Genomic DNA, 20756 nt, shown 5'->3' on the forward strand with positions numbered 1-20756 from the left:
AGATTTCGTCGATTACTTAGAGGCAAGAATTTGTTGGTTACTGGGATAATAGTTGCTGTTTGAGAAAACGATTTTCAGTACTAATTTGGAAACTAGTTTAAACAGCGATCTAATTTGGAAAATAAAAATTACTGCAGCAGTATTTTCGTCGGTAAACTGCCCCACCCCCGGAAGCCCTCTCTTCCTTGTCTGTCAGCGCTGCCGATCACGTGCGTAGTACGTGACGAGATTGAATTCCGCCCTGGGAAGGCCGAGCGAGGAAGTTGGCAGCGTACCCGACGGCGAAAATAGAGACGGGGAAGAAATCAGATGGCCTCCGCTTACCCCTCTTTCCACTCCCTCAACCCTGAACCTAACCCTAAACCTAAACCCAAGGTACTCTCGAAGCCTCAATCCTTCCGAGCTCGATTTGTTCCACTCGTCCCGAGGGGGAAGGGGGCAGGGATCCGATCGGAGCTCACTAGCTTGGACTTCTTCCCAGAGAGCACCGGCGGTGGAGGTCGGCTCCACGTACCGCAGATCTCTCCCTCGTCTCATATGGCGACGTCGTCGGCTTCACTGGCGGTGGTGACGTCGGTAGCATTGCCTCCAAAGCGGCCGAAGAAGAACGTGCTGCTCTTCTACTGCGAGGAGATGAGGGAGCTCGCCGAGCGGATCGTCTTGGAGAGTGATGCCATTGAGCTCCGCTCCATCTCTTGGAGGTAATTCCCTTATTCTGTTGCAAAGATTCATATACTTTTCCTATTGGTAAGGCAGACTGGTGCATACATTTTCGGAAAACCTTTTAATTTGAAAACATTAGCTGTATAAAGGAAGAACACTTGGAAAAGAAGTTGTTAACAGTCAACTATGGCGTGTAGTCCGGGGTCTTACTAGATTCTGATTTAGACTTCCCTATTCTGAAACTGGGAAGGAGAACAATGGAAAATACTGGGTTGATATAAATTAGAGGAAGTGAACCAGACTATGGAGTGTTATGACCTGATCTTGGCTACCGATTCAAGCTCGAGTGTAGGAATGCAGTCCACGCAGTCTGAGGAGAATATTCACCAGATATGCTCTTGTAGCAAAAAAAATTACAAAACCTGCTGGGTTCGCTTCGTAATCCTGATATATGATTTTGATATTTACGCCCTTCGCAGATTCAAATTATAGCTAGGGCAAAAATCGGCAAAGAACTGGTAGATGTGTTAATGATGAGCGGTAGTGAAGGTGGAGATGGAGTGGATGTGAGTTATAAGTAGGGTTTGCATGAGGTGATATAGGGTGAAGGAAGAGAGGAGAGAAGGTGTCGGTGTCCGAAGGAGAAGGGAGGGTTTCGACAGACGAGAGAGGCTAGAGGTATTCGATGGTGAGATGATGCATGGCTACGAATTGAGCGAGGAGGGAGAAACTTCAGATTAGAGGAGAGAAAATCTAGAGTGTCTCCGATGGTCTCCGATGGAGCTGTCCGTGACTGGAGCAAATCTAGAGTGTCTCCCTCAGCCCAAGGAGGTTTAGGTAGCCCTAACATTTGTAATAAATCTTTGTGACACCCGATATAAGATAGCCCAATCATCTATTGCAAATTGGTGCCCGTATTTTGCCGAATTCCATTCCACCGCACATGTTGCCCTTTAAACTTGAATTCTGGCAGCTAATTCTTGAAGTCAAATGTAACGGGATCCAAGCCATAGAGCCATTGAGTGCCTAACACGACATCCACTCCTTGAAGAGCCAATAGGTGAAGGTCTATTCCAAGGCATGTTCTTGGACCTTCAAGGTTTCTCATCGGTACACGCTATTTGCTCGAATGGCTGTGCTGTCTCTAATCATCACGTTGAGGCCTAAGATTGGCTTCGGTGTCAAGCCCATTCTCTGGGCTAACTGCTCATCTACAAACTTATGGGTGTTTCTGATGTCGATGAGTATCTACGTGACATGGCCTTTAATAGGACCTATTAACCTGAAGAGTAGTCGATGCGGATCCAACATAAGCATGGAATGAAATTTTGGTTTAGACTTTTTCACTATTTTAAAGAGGTCTCAAAAAAATAATTTCTTCATCTAAAACCTTCTTCTCTGGTTCAGCAACCATCTAGCACCATTACTATTGCCGCCGTTCGAGCACATATGTGTCTCGATATGTATCTTTTGTTACAATAGAAACAAAGCCCCCTCGCTTTTCTATTTTCCACTTGGGCTTGTGTGAGTCGCTGAATAGGGGCTCTAGAAGGTCCTCTCACTTGTGGAATTGACCGTGGCATTAGGTGTTTACTAGCTATACGCGATATATCAATTAGCGTGATAGGTTCGACTGCAGGCTGCCAATGCGCATCCTTCGCCTCTAGTTCTGTCCAAGTGCTCCTTTATGTGTTTTGAAGCTCTCTTAGCTTCTCCATCACCTGGGCAGGGAAGAAAGCATCGAGAAGGGTAGCTGGTTTAGTCGCTTTTATCTCGTCTTGGATGTCCCGTCGAAGGCCACTCACGAACGTGCTTTTGAGTTAGGAGTCTATCCAGCCTTTTATTCGATTGCTTGTACATTCAAACTCTCTTACCATAGTCTTTTGGGTTAGTAGCTTGGTGAGGACGGCTTGGAAGTCTTCATAATTAGAGAGCCCAGATCGAATCCAAATAGCGTCGGCGAACTCCTCCCAAAATAGGTGTCGGTTCGGTACGCCTTTCTTGTGGCGTGGGCAATAAGAGGCTTCTGGGTTGGCCCCCTATGAAGCTCTCATAGTCTTCCTCTGGTCTAATACGGAGTGATAGAGATAGAGTCCTTTGATGAAGGGGCGGTTTCATCGGTGGTGCAACTTGGGTGCGAGCAGGAAGCTCGGTTGCCGTCATGTTCTTTGGTGCGCTCATTAGGATTTGAGTCATCGCTTCCATCGAGGCTCGGAGTTGGTGGATGTGTTGATGATGGGTGGTGGTTAGGGGTGAAAACGGGTCGGATTAACTCCGACCCGACCCGCTATCCGACCCGACTCGGATCGGATTCGGATAAAAAATTTCTATCCGACTCGAATTCGGATTCGGATACGGATAGAATTTTTGAAAAAAATTCGGATATAGATTCGAATACGGGTCAGATAAATTTTTCGGATTCGAATAAGGACAACATTTGTTTTTTAACTTCTAAGGACACTTGATGCAAACTGCTACATTTTCTTGTTTTTCAGCTAAATATTCTTTCAAATGGCTGACACCACCACTTATTTTATTTTCACACCAGCTATATTTAATACGTCTTTTATCTTGCCCAATAGTACTGTAATGTTGCCACCCAATGTCGATATCATATGACTTCTCTTTTGAAGTCATTGATATTTTAACTCTGCAACTAAAAAATATAAACAAAAGATAAAATAAAATATAAAATAATTTAAAATTTATGAGACATAATTGTATACGCAGTATCAATTGCAAACTTGCAGCAGCACCAGCACCACTGTAGTAGCACCACTGTAGCAACACCTGCTGTAGATGCAGCTGCTGCACAATGAAAAAATAAATAAAAACTGAAAAAGAACTTACCCAAGGTCGCCGGAGATCGAGGTCATCGAATCTTCGTCGGAGAACGTCGCTGGAGGTCGAGGTCATTGGAGATCTACTTAGCCGCCAGTGAGAAAGAGACCCGTGAGAAAGAGAGAAAGAAAGAAAAAAGAGAGAAAAAAGAGAGAGAAAAAGAAAGAAAAGAGAGAGAGAGGGGAGAGAGAGGCAGGTGGGGGTGGGAACATCAATTATTGATGTCCCCCGAGTCAAATCCAGGTCCAACCTATTCCCACCCGTTTCGGTCGGGATCGGCCGAAACCCCAACTGAAACCAACTGCCTAGCTGATCCTGATCCGTTTCGGTCGATCCCACTCGGGATCGGTCGAAACTGGAAACCATGGTAGAGAGTAATGCAATTCATGCCCTAGCTAGCTCATGTAGATAAGTTCCGCAATAATATATCTGATTCACCAAGTAAATAACATGTGCCAATGGTCTAATAAGTTAAATGTGTAAAGGAAGGAAATTTGGAGAAATTAGCAATTTTAAAATGTAGGATACTAGACTCAAAATGCATTGTAGGTTGGCATAAGGTAGAATTCTTTCATAGAGAACAGTTTCAGCCATAAGGGTCTACTGTTTTGAAAGAAAATGTTTTCCTAGAAGTATTTTGTGGCAATCATCATGGTGTTTCTCAAACCTTCCGGACAAATCATGTGCTATAGCTGCCTTGACTAGTGTCCAAGGTTATAGTGGGTGCGAACTCAAGCCAAAATAGGTACTCTAGTGTGTTATGACTTGTGATCATATTGGTTTTCGGGTCTTTCTCATTAGTAGGTTTTGCTTCCTTATGTTCTCAAGATGACATTGTTTTTGTATATAGTATTCTTAAGGTATTTTACATGCTATCCTCTAATGGTCATAATCAATAAATTTTTAGTCATCTCTTACTTGAATACTATATGTTGCCTATTGAGTTGTTCGCATGGTTCCCAAAATCGGACGATCCTGAGTCAGATTGTCCATAACTGATCCCAATCTTGACCTAAAGCCAGTGTAGTGTCCGGTTTCTATTTGGGATCAGCCAATTTTGGCTGTATCGGCTGTATTGGCAGAATTTCTTTTTTTTTTTTTAAGTGAGACAAAAAATAACAGCACAAGTGGAGGAAAAGAGAGAAAATAGTGCAGTGAAGAAGAAGAAAAATAAAAATTTTGTGATCAATGTCAAATAAGTGAGAAGATAAAGAAAAACCTCCCAGAATCAATAGTTTATATTTTGTCAAAAGAGAATGCTTCCATAGTACTACTTCTGCGATTAAGTAGAGCAAATGTAATAAATTAAGTTCTAAAGAAACTAGGAAACCACCTGGCCAATAAATTGATAATTAGTAGGAAACTAAGAGATTAGTAAGCATCATGAAATAGAAAACTGTTTTGGAATTAGATAATTAACTACAAGTAGCAATCCTTAGGAAATTAGGAAGAAAAAGCAGGAAGAACAAAATAATCGTACAACTAGTAATTCTTTGGGAAATAGGAAGTAATCTCACAACAATGAAAGCTATGAGAATTAGGAAAGTCTAGAAAATCTATGAGCATTATGTAAACCTAGGAAACCTATATGAATTAGGTCTCTTTTGATGCTACGTTAGTTCCCTGTGCTTCAGAATGTCTAATCCTTGGGTCTGCTGATGTACTTGCTTCTAATGGATATCTCAGACATCTAAGTCAGTAATTGATATTCAGCGTAAATCTTTACTTGTGTTACTTATCTAAAGTTAGGAGAAAAATAAAACTGGGGTGGAGGTCTTATTTTTCCTTGCATCTTTTAACAGCTCAGCTTGGACAGGTTTGAAAGGGGAGAAGCCAAGTTAGTGCTATCAGGAGAGTTGCTTTCTGGCATATCTTAAGCAATAAATCCTCCATTTGGCCTTGCAATATCTTGAAACATGTAATGCCCATAAGTAATGTGGTAGATTTTGTAAGATTTCACTGAGGTTATGATATGAGTAAAAGAATTTCCTCAAGTAGGCAAAATCTCGTCATTGGATATACCCCACACATTATCAGGGTTAAGATCTCTCTACTTTCCTTTGACTCATGCTCTCCGTAACTGAATAAAAGAACAAGTTCCTTCAGCTTTGATACGGGTGTTGCATGTTCCTCTTACCCATAGGTGTCAAGGATAAATTTCTCTTCATCCTTGTAGAAAGTACATGTTTTCTCGTAAAACAAATAAATAGAGTTGATGTCAAACTCCCATAGATGATCAAGGAGCATAGAAGAAGCATCCATGTTGACCACATCAAAGAGGGCCCAATCTTTATACACTTGGCTAGTGGAGAGAGTTATAAGACATTTTTTGGTCATTTTTGTTTTTCCAACATTTTTTATTTCATCTTATGGAGGAAGGGTCAAGATGATCTTGAGTAGATATATTCAACTTATCAACCATAAGCTATGATGCATTTTCATTGGTACCTCTAGTAGTGATGACGTCATAAACCCATTGGTTCAATGCTCTTTGCTTTGAAATATTATGCTACTGGTAAGGAGGAAATTTGCTAGTGTAAATTAACTTTTGAACCACTAGAGAAATATTTTAATTGTCATGCTCCGATTTGGGAACATGATGGTCACAAATTTTTAGAATAAAATTTGGAGAAACACAAAATCCAAACGATAAACAGATTCTAAAAGGTGGTTGACACAACGGTAATGCATTAAGTCTTCAGAGTCTTCTTTAATTCGGTTCGTGATTTTTTTTTTTTTTGCAAAATGACATGTTGAGCTAGATGCTCAACAAGTAACCCACTCTATTAGGAATTGTCTAATGACAAAAATCAACACATGATATATATAATAATGAAAAATGAATCATAATGATATACATAATCCATCTTAGAAAAAAAATAATTTTCTTATCTTACTTCCTTTCAAAATGTAATGCATGCTAAGTTGAATTATAAGACATTCATGATATCTCATGTGAATAAATCAATGTAACAATAGAATTGAGATATGTTAAAAGCATATTATCATGGAAACCCATCGAACTTGATAAATATGTCATTAGGATCACAGTAGGTATCTCTACAGTGCCTCATCAACCTTTTTGCTAGTCATTAAATAAGATTAGTCACTATGGATGAAAATATAAGAATCTTTTTCCTAATCCCGCCAAAGTTATTTGACAGCACGTTGTAACATTATATTCTAAGAATCCTTTCTTTGAACTTAACTTTTTGAACCTTGCTTTTATTGATATTCATTTATATTGATTCATTTTAAGTTTCAAATATCATAATTTTTCCATCATCACTCTAAATTTCAGATATCATAATTCCTCTAACATCCGAATTCTCAATTCTTCTAAATACAATTTATTTATGATTTATCCAAAAGTCAAGGTATCAGTATTTATAAAATATATATATCTCAATTCTTCTTTATAAGTGTAGAAATGAATAAATAATAATCTAATATTTGATCTCATAAAAATTCTTATCTCATAAATAACCTTTTATGAAATTAAATAAATAAAGATATCTTATATTCTATTTTTTGCAAATAAAACATATCAATTGAATAAAAATCTCTTCTATTTATTTTCTATAAATAAGTATACAAATAAATAGTTACAAAATTTGGAATTTCCATATAGCCAAGATATTTATAATTTGTTAAAAATATAAAGACAATCATAATCTCTTTTTATTTTGAAAACATGATAAACTAAATTTTCTATACATATAATCTTGACATTTCCAATTCTTTGATTAAAAGTTTCAAATAATGAATCCTTAATCTCCTATGCTAATATTATCCATGCCAAAATTTCTCATCTCATTAAATTGGATATGATAAAAAAGATATAAAGGGATACTTTACTCAACTCTACTATTTGGAATAATAAAAATTTAAGAAAATGAGTGGGAACATACCTTGATTGCTTAATCCCAAATAATCCAATTTTTGGTTCTTAATCATAATCTGCATGGATTTCAAGGGATTTCACTATTTTCTTTTTATTTACCTTTCTTTTTCTCTCTCCATATCAAAGTTGCTCTTTTTTCTTCTCTCTCCCTCTTTCTCATCTCCCTTTTCTATCCCTCTCAGGTATGATTTGCTTGTTATTTCAATTTTTTTCTCTCTTGTGTCGGGTTTCTTTCTCTCTAAAATTTACTCTTTATTTATACATGTACAAAAGAAATAATAGAGTCCTCATAAGATGGGATTTTAATCTCTTTTGTTATTTAAAGAGACAGCTAATAGATAAATATAAAAAATGATTTGATTTAATCCCAATCCTAAAATGTAGCATAGTAAACTAAATCTCTAATTTCTTATTTATTTATTTTATAAATTTTGGATTGTCACATTTATCCTCATATTTCATGCAGCCGATCTCCATCTTGATCAACTTCATATTGTTCATCTTCTATGAAAACCATCAGTAGTGAGATTGATTGTGTCACGACCCAAAATAGGAATCATGACCGGCCATGCATCTCAATATGCTTGAGATGCACGAAGCCTTAATAATACTCTCTACGTATACGATGACAAAATAAATAAATAAAATGAGAATGTACTTATTTAAAATTTATTACTAATTGCAATCAAAATAAAAACAATGTTAATGTTTTTGAGTCTCTAAACTAAATAAAAATAAAAACTTCTAATCTAAAGCACAAAATCTAAAAGAGCGTAAAGGTAAATAGGTGAATCCTAAGTGGAGGTGGAATCCGGGTACATTTCGCTCAGTCGTCCCGCTGACTATTACCTGAAATAAATAAATAAATACAAAAAAAATAATAGAACCCATGAGCCAACAATTATAGCTCAGTGAGTGGAATCCACTCGAAAACCAAATAAATTTTAAATCATGTTAATGCTGAATAAATTAAACTAAAAGCAACAATATCCATCACAATATGCAATAGGCATACTCTCTAAATAATAACAATGATAACAATAGAGAGATGTCACAACTTGTAACCTTGCATATTTTCAACATATTAATATCTTTTTGATATTTATACTGTCATATGTCTCAATGGGTCTAAACCCTGTGGATCCACATCAACTAGAAGTCATATCGAGATGACGCTCGGGACTTTTTTTTATAGCTGATCCGGTTATGGTCATCAGAGGGTATCACCCTGTGATCAACACACTCTGTCTTTTTCTCTAACCGTTGAGAGAAGTTAGAGTCACCTAGGAATTTTTTTCATTCTTCCTAGGACTGTTTCCTAACCCCGCCAGAGTCATCTAAGAAAGTCACCGCAGTGATCTAATTTAGGACTTTCCCCTGGACTTCCAGATAGACTTGAGTCACCACGGAAAATCGTAAACGATTTATACCGGGTCTGTTCTCTAAGTCGTATCAATACTAGTCTCATTTTTCTTTTCACAAATTTCAATATTAGTACGAAGTATGGTGATGCACTGAATATAATAATTAAATGCACACAGAAAATAAAATAATTAAATTTTCGCACGTACGGATGAAATAAATAGACTTGCACACAGAAATTGCAACAATTTAATTTTTACACATAAGGGTGAAATAAATAATTTGCACACAGAAAATTTACGTTCTGACAAAAAATACGAAATATAATAAAATAAACATGTGAGTGAACCCACTCACCTGAGTCTAGGCAAGACAACCGAAACCTCAAATCTCTAGTTCACGTACTAGAATTCACCACCTTAAATAATAAATAATATTCAAATTTTTAATTTGAATAATAACAATATTTTTAAAATTTAAAAACCAAAAAGAACTAAAATGGGTTTAAAATTACCCATTGGATTGGGCTAGGCTACTGCTGGCCCAGCCCATTCCAAAAAATTTTAAATTAATCGGGTTGGGTGACCCCTCGCCGGCGACCCCATCACGACCACCCTTCAACCTCTCCTCTCCCTCTCTCTCTTACTCTTTCTTAGTCCTCACGAGGTGGAGGAGAACTCATCATTGACAGTCGACGCGGAAGCCAACGCCGATCGGAGCCACGAGGGCCCCGTAGAAGACATCTCCGACACCAGGCTTGGAGCACGAAGCCTCCGGTGACGATGCGGTTGCGACTCGAAGCCGCCGGCCGGCCAGATTTGTTGACGAGGCCGAATTCCGCGAATTAGGTATTTGTGATTTACTTATTTAAATTTAAATTAAACTAGTGGGATGAGAGAGGGCTCACCGGGGAGGAGTGTGGTGGTTCCAATTTCCTCCGGCGGTGCTTCGGCGATCCGATCCCACAGCGACGACTCCGACGGTGAGGAAGAAGCGAAAGAAGGGAGGAAGGAGAGAGAAGAGGGTTGGGGGGTTGAGGAGAGAGAGGATTAGGGTTAATTTATAGATTAGAAGAGGATTAAATCTAATCCGATTCGAATTAGATGAAATCCCTTCTTTTCCGCGCTTCGCTGCGTACCGGAGAGGGAGAGGGGAGGGGCTGCACGTGTAGAGCACGTGGACCCTCCTCTCTCAACCCAAATATTTTTTTTTTTAGTTCTAACAGATTGTCTATGTTCTATGGTATTGATGATGTACTTCTTTATATCGGTTGCATTTTGTAGGCATGGTACCAGTTTATAATTGGCATGTGTACAGTTCTTCATTGCATTAATCAATGGCCTATATCTTGTTCTAATATTTGTGTCCTTTGGTGGAGCCAATTGAGGAATGTTGTCATTTTACATGGCTCGTCCTTCACTAGATATTGGAGCAACAATGGTTGCCACAAAAGAGAATTTGTTCTTGCACATTGTCTTCCAGCATGATAAATCTTGCTTAATCTCTATCGATGTAGCCATCTTTACAACACCAGTAGGGTTGAGGATAGATTGAAGCATGATTGGTCATGGATTGTCACATGAATACTCTCAAGAAACCTCGTGACTTGTTGAGTTGCCCTCTCAGGTAAATTAGCCCACATGGAAAGGCGATGAAATTTGGCTGCATAATTAAATCGATTTATTTCGTTTTTACAATTTGAAATTTGAATGATACTGGAAGAGCCATTAGTTATAGTTAGTAGAAACAAATCAATCATGAAGTAATTACTTCATCCAACATAGAAGACTTCCGGTCAATACCTATTGAGGAGTAATTATGTGACAAAGTCATACATGTTTGGGCCTGGGTCATATGATTAAGATGTATTGGAGGACAAATCCTTTACTTGAATGAGAAAAAGGGCGTACATTGACAGTGAGAGAATTGCCCATGAGCAAAGCATACATGAATAAATTTGTGTAGAAAATGTTTGGCTTGATTTTTTGAGTTCTTCTGTTGGCTTGATATCATTGAATATATACTTATTTTGCTTTAGAACTATGTCGTTTTACTTTATGTTATTATGGTAATGATGGTGCATTATTATCTCAATCATACTACCATAAAAAATGAATAAATATGAGCAAATTAATTCAGATATCTATTTGCAGTAGTATCATAATAAACTTCAAGATCTTTGGTTCCTTCAACATCAATAATTGATGTCTCCACTCTCTCAATCATCTCTCATTCTCTCTTTTCTCTCTTTTCTTTCTTTCTTCTTTCTCACCTCTTCCAAAGTTTCACCACTGGCGATTGAGTAGATCGCCGGTGACCTTTAACCTCCGGCGACATTCTTTCACCAAGATCAAAAATAGAAAAAATGTGTTAAATGCAATTGGTGTGGGAAAGAAATGAGTGGTAGTGTTAGTCGTTTGAAATAACATTTGGCTAGAAAAGAAATATAGCAGTTTGCACTCAGGTAGCCGTGGAAGTTAGAAATAGATAGACTTATTTAATTGGCAAAAAGAAGAATGACGTTGCAACACTATTGGGTAAGATAAAAGATGTGTTAAATGTAACTAATATGGAAAAGAAATGAGTGGTGGTGTTAGTCGTTTAAAAGAACATTTGGCTAGAAGACAAGAAAATGTAGTAGTTTGTACTCAGGTAGTCGTGGAAATTAGAAATTGATAGACTTATTTAATTGGCAAAAAGAAGAATAAACAATTTACATAACGGAGAGAGTCAATGATTTATGAAAAATTTATGCATAATCCTATACATATTAATAATAATAGTAGTGAGCTGAGTGGGGAAGATGATGAGGAGAGATAAATGAAGAGAGCAATGAAAAAGAGCAAAAATATGCATAAGGAGGAGGAAAAGATGAGAAAAAACAGTGGTAGTAATTTTCAGAGATTTAAATCAATTCACATATAGGGAAAAAGGGAACATACGGGTAGCAATTCTACCCCTGAGGCTCTTGGTGTTACAGTAGGGTCTGAAAATATTAAACTGTTGGATATATATCTTTAGAAAAAAGGTCGTACATAGACTTCTATCAAGATAGCTCTCAAAGAAATTAAAAGTGCAAAGAAGCACATTAGTAGGGCTAACTCTAAATTTTTCGTCTACAATCATATTCCTTTCAATGTAGCTGATATCTTTATTATTATACTATAGTGGATGCTATATAATTAGTAGGGTCTAGTGTTTTGACTGCGAGTTCAAATGATATTGCTACTAAATATCTTGACTTAGAGGTAGATAAATTTTGTACTTACATTGAAACATTTAAACAGTATTGAGATAAATTTGGTTGTATACTAATGTGTGATGGGTAGAGTATTAAGGGTGAAAACTGGTAGGATTAACTCTAACCCGACCCGATTCGGATCGGATTTGGATAAAAAATTCCTATCCGATTCGGATTCGAATACGGATAGAATTTTTAAGAAAAACTAGGATATGAATTCAAATACGGGTTAGATATAATTTTCGGATTCGGATACGAATATCGGATATCCATTTACAGGCATATTTTTTTAAATGATTTATAATTTTTAGTTTGCTTATATAAATTATGAATATTGATATTATTACTAATGATATAATATATATTATTTGTAGAGATTAATTTTTCTAATTTTATACGTATTTGATATAGAAAAAATCTAATTTTTGTGAAACTCTTAATATTTTTGTATTAATTATGTCTAAATAAAAAATTATAATTCGTTTAAGAATCGATTCTCTATCCGAAAATTATCTATCTTTTCACAAATGTCAGAAATAAATCTATTTTCCACACTTCCGCTAGCTACTTTGATAATCACATACTATATTAATATAACTATCTGACTAAAATAATTTTATAAAAATATATTTGTCATAAAAATATTAATTAGTTAATCTAAAGGACTCTGAGTATTGAATCTCCGCAATAAATCTACTAGGTAGATCAAAAATTTAGACTCTTATACTATTCTGTCACGCCCCAATCTAGGAACATGATGGCCATGAATTTCTATGATAAAATTCGGAGAAAACACGAAAGCCTAAATAATAATGAAATTCTAAAATAGATTGACATAGGGGAAATGGTACTCAGTCTTCAGAGTTCTCACTAAGCGATTTTTTAAATTTCTGTAAAAATAAGTCCTCATAAGCTAGATATCGAGCAAGTAACCCACTCTACTAATAATATGTTTAATGACAAATATCGGCATGTGATACATATAGTAGTAGAAAAAAAATCATAATAATATATATAAAGTGTCTTGGAAAATAAATAATTTTCTTGTTTCTTGTACTGAAGTTCAAAATCTATATATGTTAAATTAAAATCTTAAATCATTCATATTAACTCAATTTAAATAAATCAATATAAAATGATCTACTCAAAGTGTACTATTATGGAAATCGAATAATAAATCATTCATAATATCTCAATTTGAATAAATCAATATAAAACAAATTAATCTCTACTGAAAGTTTACTATTATGAAAACCCGCCAAAACTGAGAAAATGTCATATTGTCTTTTTTATGGGTACTCTGTACTCTGTCTCATGACCAAAATTCATTTTTTTTATTTTGAAAATATAAACAACAAATTCCTTTTTTTTATTTCGAAAATAATAAATCTGAATTTTCTATAAAAGACAAATAATTTTAACATCTCTAATTTTTCATTGAAAATTCTTAAAATAATGAATTTCTAAATTTTCCTACACATGTTGCATAATTGATATCATCATATCATAATTTCTTATCTCATAAAATTAAACAGGATAAGAATAAATAAAAAGAGATATTTTCAATTTATCAATTCTATCTTTGAATAATAAAACTTTAATAAAATATGAGTGGAAACTTGTCTTGATCGCTCAATTAAAAAATAATCTGATTTTTGCATCCTAATCGTAATCTGCACGGATTTCGATGCGCTCCATGATTGCCTTATCTTTCCTTTTCTTCTCCTTCTGGTATGATAAGCTCTTCTTTCATCTATTTTCTTAACTCTATACACATTTTCATCTCTATTTTTTTTTCTCTTCTATCTCAAGAATAATCTCCTTTTTTTTTCTTTTCTCTGTCGCCCCTTAGCCTTCTCTCTTAAAAATCCCATCTAGGGTTTTCTTCTAGGTCCTCTTTTTATAATTAAAAAATATTGTAAGATTCCTATTAGAATAGGGATTCTAACATCTTAAAAGATATACTTAAAAAATTAATTTAATTTAATTTGAATCCTAAAATAAAGAGATAAAACGAAATTCCTCATTATCTAAATGTTTATTTTTATTTTATTTATTTATTTACGTTTTAAAATTTCGAGTTGTTACAAAGGGCATATAGGGATTGAAAGAAAAATTGAGGATGTACATACATATCAGCGACATCATTATAAGAATGTTGCTCTCTATAATTATGGTGCATCGAGTATTTATTGTTTGGAGGCGTCACAAGATCCATATGCTGGTTATTATTCTTAGTATTCTTAAACATAAGATTCATATGGTATTTATTATCTTTCTTAGACACAAGTCACACAACAAGATCTATATGATATGACTAATATGATAGAATCACATTTAAGAGTATCAGGTTCTAGGTATTATTATTTATAAATTTATGGTGATTATAATGATGAAAACTGAAAATATTTACGAATGCCAACTCGGTATTCATCAAAGTTTTGAATTTTGAGTAAATTAATACATTTTTTAAGTTTTTAGGCTTCATGTATAAGTAATTTTTATTTTATTTTATTTTTTGTCATTTTTTCTAAAATTTTAGAAAATTTTCTGCATTTTTAACTAATATTTAGAGTTTTAAGTAATTAAAAAATAGTCCGATCCAATATGAGCGACTGATATGTATCGTTTTTTTAGACTGTCGATACCAATCCTGGCCCCGATACTGGGAACTTTACTTTGCATATGACCATAATTAAAAAATTTTACTTCCCAACCCATATTATTGATAGATTCTTATTATCATTATATGTATATATATTTATCTACCCTTTAATGTTACATTTACGTGTATATCCCTCAAAATCTCTTATTACATCAATTTAATTGTAGAAAATTAGAAATACTCTGTTCCTGTTTTCATGCATTTCTTTTAGTTAAGGGTATTTATGTTCTTTTTCTTATTTTAAATTACTAAGAATGTAATTGTTAAAATTTAACCTAAAGGTAAGCATGCAAAAACTATGAAGGCATACATATTAATATAATAGTTAAATGGGTATACAATTAAATAACGAACTTTGGAGGGTATAGTTGGAAAAAGATCATTCTTTTTTGTCTTTAAAGTTTTACTTCTGATTTCCACTTTCCTCAACCAAACAAAAAAAGGTAAGAAATGATAGTTCCAATTTTTCACTCTATTCTCACCAAACACTTGGAAGTGATAACTTTTGTCGGCAAGTAAGATTCCTAGGAACTTTAACTTTCCAAGATCACTTTCTCCGCTTTCACTTTTTACAAACAAACGATCCTGTAAGTGACTTCCATAAAACCAGATGTTGGAGAAATAGAGTCTCATTTTGGAAGGAATTGTGCCTCAATTGGAAGTAAGAACACAATATGGGAAGTAGGGAACCTGAAAGAGTTCCACTTAGGAAGTAGGACTCTTATAATAGGCCTGACTATTATCGGCCGTAGTAAGTAGTGGCTGTCCACTTTAGGCATTATAAATTAAGGTCGACTACTGTGATATTGTAGATCCTTTCTCCCCATGCAATTCCACTTAGGCAAATGTATGAAAAACATGATGTATTTTTTTTATTTACTATCGTTTACACTGCCTTTTGGACCTTTTTTGCTTTTATTTCCTGAAAAACACACTCCCATTAGTCTGCCTAATTGAGACTTACCTTGAGCATGGGTTAGAGTAACTATACTTGTCAAATGAATAAACAGAATCTTATGTGTTTATATCATGAAGTTAAACCCTCAAAGGTACTTTTTAAGCAATAAATTCAGATCATGAAGTTCCGAAAGGCAGGGTGTAAAGGATAATGAATGCAAAATGCAGTGTTTACTTAGAAATTTGCCTTCTCTTTATTTTATTAATGGTTAAAATTATTAAGATTCCATATTCATTTACCACACTTACTTTTCTTTGTAGTACACGCTTTAGTTGGTGAAACAAAATCTGCAAGAGTTATTGGAGGAGATGGAAGTTATTTGACAAGTGAATAAAAATCGTATATTTTTTCTAGATTATTCTTCTATTGTTTGTAAGTATGCAGGAAGGTTCTCTGAGTTCCTCATTGGTGAGGTTATAGTTACAATGTAGAGTATCATCTTTCTTTAAGTGAATCATTTGGAGGATAAGGCAAGTCATGTAACATATCACCTGGTATGCTGTACTTTTTTAATATAAACATGCTTTACGAGGATATACCATATCACCTGGTATGCTGTACTTTTTTAATATAAACATGCTTTACGAGGATATACCATTGAGATGGGGGGATGAACTTGCTAAGTAGTCTTTATAAGAAGCAACCTCTATCTTTTTCTTTTTTTTCCTTTCTTTGTGCTTTCTCTTTTTGGTGAAGGAAGTTAAGATGTTGTATGCGTCATGTAGCCAAAGAAAGAATTGAAAGGATCTGATGTATATCTCTTTTTTCTAATCATATACCATGAGTATGTTTATTTTCCAGGAAGTTTGAGGATGGATTCCCCAACCTGTTCATCTCAAATGCTCATGGAATCCGCGGGCAACATGTAGCCTTTTTGGCATCATTTAGTTCACCTAAAGTAATATTTGAGCAACTATCAATTATCTATGCTCTGCCAAGGTTGTTTATCTCCTCATTTACAGTTGTGCTACCATTTTTTCCAACGGGATCTTATGAGCGTATGGAAGATGAAGGAGATGTAGCAACGGCTTTCACCCTTGCTAGAATTTTATCCAATACACCAATATCAAGAGGTGGACCAACTAGTTTAGTAATTTTTGATATTCATGCGTTGCCGGTAGGTATTTTCTACTTTCGAAGCTTAGTAATGCTTGATGTCTTTCTGTTTTATCATTGATATCCTATTGCATTTGAATAAATCAGGAAAGATTCTACTTTGGAGATTATGTTTTACCATGCTTTGAGAGTGGGGTGCCTTTGCTGAAGAACAGGCTTCAGCAACTATCTGATTCAGAAAATGTGAGTGTACATGACTGCTAAAAGAAGTATCATGTGCACTGCTTTTGGTTGTTATGCAATTTTTGGATTCCAGTGATAGTGCAACTTTATTAAACTGAAAGCAGAAGCTAGTTTAATTTCCCTAGACACAAGTTTTGGTTGCAATAAGCATAGTGATATTTCACCAGATGAACTTCTTTCTTGTGGAATAATTTTATCGATTACTCTGTTAGAACCTGCCTGATTTAGTAGTGACTTCTGCCAGAACTAACAACACAATGCCTAGAAATGGCTACAAGACATCTTTTGTAATGATTATACAATTATCTATTAGCTCTGTCACAATCGAATGTGATGACTTATGCTTTACTATCTTTCTCAGATATCAATTGCTTTTCCAGATGATGGTGCATGGAAACGATTTCATAAGCAACTTCAACATTTTCCTGTGGTAATGTTCGGTTGAAACTATTGCAGTGCAAAACTGGCTTTGGCCTACTGTGCTGCATGATGATGACTTGCATTTAGTATTATTTTTTTTTTTTCTCCACACTGCAGATAATATGCAACAAAGTAAGAGAAGGCAACCAAAGATTTGTACGACTAAAGGAGGGTGATCCTAGAGGCCGCCATGTTGTTATAGTTGATGATCTGGTGCAATCTGGTGGTACTCTCATTGAATGCCAGGTATGAAACACTCATCAGCATGTTATTTGCTGGTGTTTCTTTTTGGTCTCTGCTTTTGTAGCATTAGAGTGCTTCATGGATATACTAACTTCTTCGGAAGTAAAATGCAAAGTTAAATGACAGTTTTCTTTGGTTTAGAAAGTATTAGCAGCTCATGGAGCAGCAAAGATTAGCGCCTATGTGACCCATGGTATCTTCCCTAATCAGTCGTGGGAGAGATTTCAGTACGATAATGGAGGTACGAATCTGCTTCACCTGATGTACATTGCAGAAATGATTGACCAATTTACTTTTTTCTTGTATGGTAGTTTGATCTAATTTGAACTTAGTTTTACACTTTTTCTAGATTCTGGCATTGTGGATTTGAAGATCCAGTTTCTAGTTAAATATCTTACACTTTTTCTTGTATGCTTCCATTAATTCCTGAGAATCTTGGAAATTTTATGATTTTATGTTCTGCAAGCATCCTGTTTAACTGTTCCCTCCCTTTCCCCCCTTGTTGCGTCCTATTGGAGGTCCGTCTCATATGGGGGATGTCACAGGAAAGGTGGGAAAGGATGGAACATGTCTTTCTGCACTCTCGTGCTTTGAACATGTAGCAAGATCTAGAAGCTCTGTAAATACTTCCCGCTTCCCTCATGGCAGTTGCTTCTCACAAGTACATGAGAAACATGTGACCAAAAAGTATCTGGGCATATATTACAATGCATTAACACAGCAGTCTTTTATTACATTTTATATGGTTTCTATCAGATATGATAACCACTTGCTTCCACTTTGTACTGTTTCAGTGGGTCCAGAGCATGGGATGAGCAACTTCTGGATTACTGATTCCTGCCCCCTTACGGTTAAGGAGGTTCAAAACAGACCTCCCTTTGAAGTCCTCAGTCTTGCTGGTTCCATTTCTGCGGCCCTTCAAGTGTAGTGGCATCTGGCTCTCAGAATTTTCTTTCTCGATCTCCCTTTAATCTGTTGCATTCTTTATTTCTACAAATCATTAGTGCTTTAATCATGAAGTTCATCTTGTTATAATTTTTTAAAATCAGTTTTGAGTAAACAACTATTGCTGGTTTACCTGGTTTGCTGGCACTTCTTAAGTAGATATTACGGCCTTCGTGAGATCCGGCTGAGATTTAAGTTGTCTTTTTATTCGTTTTCTTTATAGAGGAATTCAGCGCGCAAGCTTCTTTCGCTGATGTAAAAGTGGAAGTACTGAAATGAAAAAAAGACGAAAGAGAAAATGTAGAAGTAGAGTATCCAAGGTTTGCAGATAATTTATCACAGGAAGAAAAATCACCTTGTCCATTTGAGACAAAACAGAACAATGCCAGATCGAAGATGCAAAAAACCCAAATGCACTTTTTCTCTCTTCAAAATTTTGTTGTTGCGTTCTTTCTAGATATTTTGCCAACTGTGTGAAATCTGTCCACATCTCCACAAAGTTGAATATGATTGGATCCAAATTTTGAAGCCATTGGGTTCGGTCCTTAGAGAGCCAATAGGTGAAGATCCAATGTGAAGAGTGGCCTTAAAACTTTAAAAGTGAACCCCATGGCAAACACAGCCCTCTTGTAATGTTGTGCCATCTCCAATTGCCATTTCAAAGTTTGTGGTTGGCCATGATGTCAATGTAATCCTCTGTTGACTAACCATTCATCTAAGTGTGTGCTTTTAGTGTCGACGAGTATTCATATCGTATGCTTCTTTATACTTGCCGAAGGAGTGTATGCGGAGATATCGATGCAAGTATACTCGGGAACCACTGCACTAAAAATTCTTCAAGTGGGTGGTGAAATCAATAAGTATTATGTGTATATACTCATTGGTTCGAGTAGTACACATAATTTATTGGATAAGAGGTTGGTTCAGAGGTTAGGATTAGAGCTGGAGTCGACGTCGACGTTCGAGGTGGCCATTGACAACGCCTCCAAGTTATAGGTGGGTAGCCTATGTTGCCGGGTGGGAATCAAAGCACAAAGCCATGAAATCATTGTGGACCTATACCCTCTTGCACTCAAGGGTGCCTACATCATCCTAGGCACCCAATGGTTGTAGAGTTTAGGGATAGTAGTTTTCGATTTTAGCGCTCTATATTATGTCATGTCATCGAGAGGGGCGGAAGGTGTAGTAGCTTGATGGTGTTAAAGGATAGCCGGCTCCAACCTTTCAACCAGTGATAGGGCTACTAGGAGTGCACGAGATGGCTTACTTGTAGTTATCTCCCATTGTACCGGGGAAGTTTACAAGCTTTGGTATGACTTTGGAATTAATTCAACTACTAACTAAATTTTCTGTTGTATTTGAAGAACCAAAAGGACTACCACTGGCTAATAATTCATACCACCTCATAGAGATTATATAGGTACCCACATGTCCAAAATGAGAAAATCACAAGGCTAGTAGTAGAGGTGACGAAGCAAGTTATATACAACCAAGTCAGAGCGCATATTTGTTGTCAGTTATGCTAGTTTAGAAGGATGGGACGTGGCATTTTTGCATTGACTACAGTGTACCAAATGCCATTACCATCAAGGACCAGTACCCCATACCGGTGATAGAGGAGCTACTGGATGAGTTAGTGGTCGTAGCCTACTTCAGCAAAATAGATCTTTGAGTTGCCTACCACCAAATCAAGGTCCATTTCGCTGATATACATAAAACAACATTTCGAACTCATGAAGGCTATTACGAGTTTTGGGCAATGCTATTGGTTTCACCAATGCACCAGCCACTTTTCAAACCTTAATTAATGACATGTTTAGATCATTTCTGCGGCGGTATGTCCTAATCTATTTTGATGACATATTAAAGCATCTTTGAGCGATGTTGAAGTTGTTGGAGATCTACACACTAAAGGTGAAGATGTCTAAGTGCCTTTGGAGTCGGTGGAAGGTGGAACATTTGGGTCATATAATCTCATCGGATGTGGTGCCGGTCGACCAAAGCAAGGTGGCTTGCATGATCGGACGGCCTCAACCTTGTACCATGCGAGAACTCTGAGGACTCTTCAACTTGACGAGATACTATTGGAGGTTTGTCGCTAGGTATGGCAAGATAGCTGCTCCTATCACCGCCATATTGAAGAAGGATGCCTTTGAATGGAGTGAAAAAGGCAATAGTAGCATTCGAAGAATTGAAGGCTGCTATGACAACGACT

The 20756-nt window shown here is 36.0% G+C and overlaps 1 protein-coding gene across 1 annotated transcript; it reads left to right on the forward strand.

The window, feature by feature from the left end:
- The first annotated feature begins 151 nt into the window (after positions 1-151).
- Positions 152-18703, forward strand: LOC140777364 (ribose-phosphate pyrophosphokinase 4-like). The gene is made up of 7 exons (XM_073121416.1): positions 152-701; positions 16436-16751; positions 16838-16933; positions 17295-17363; positions 17471-17599; positions 17738-17837; positions 18391-18703. Exons 1-7 carry the CDS (start codon positions 310-312, stop codon positions 18522-18524), a joined length of 1236 nt encoding a protein of 411 aa, XP_072977517.1. The 5' UTR covers positions 152-309; the 3' UTR covers positions 18525-18703.
- Positions 18704-20756: the final 2053 nt, after the last annotated feature.

The sequence above is a fragment of the Typha angustifolia genome, chromosome 15, assembly GCF_048772165.1.
Source record: "Typha angustifolia cultivar Huaian chromosome 15, ASM4877216v1, whole genome shotgun sequence".
NCBI lineage: Eukaryota > Viridiplantae > Streptophyta > Magnoliopsida > Poales > Typhaceae > Typha > Typha angustifolia.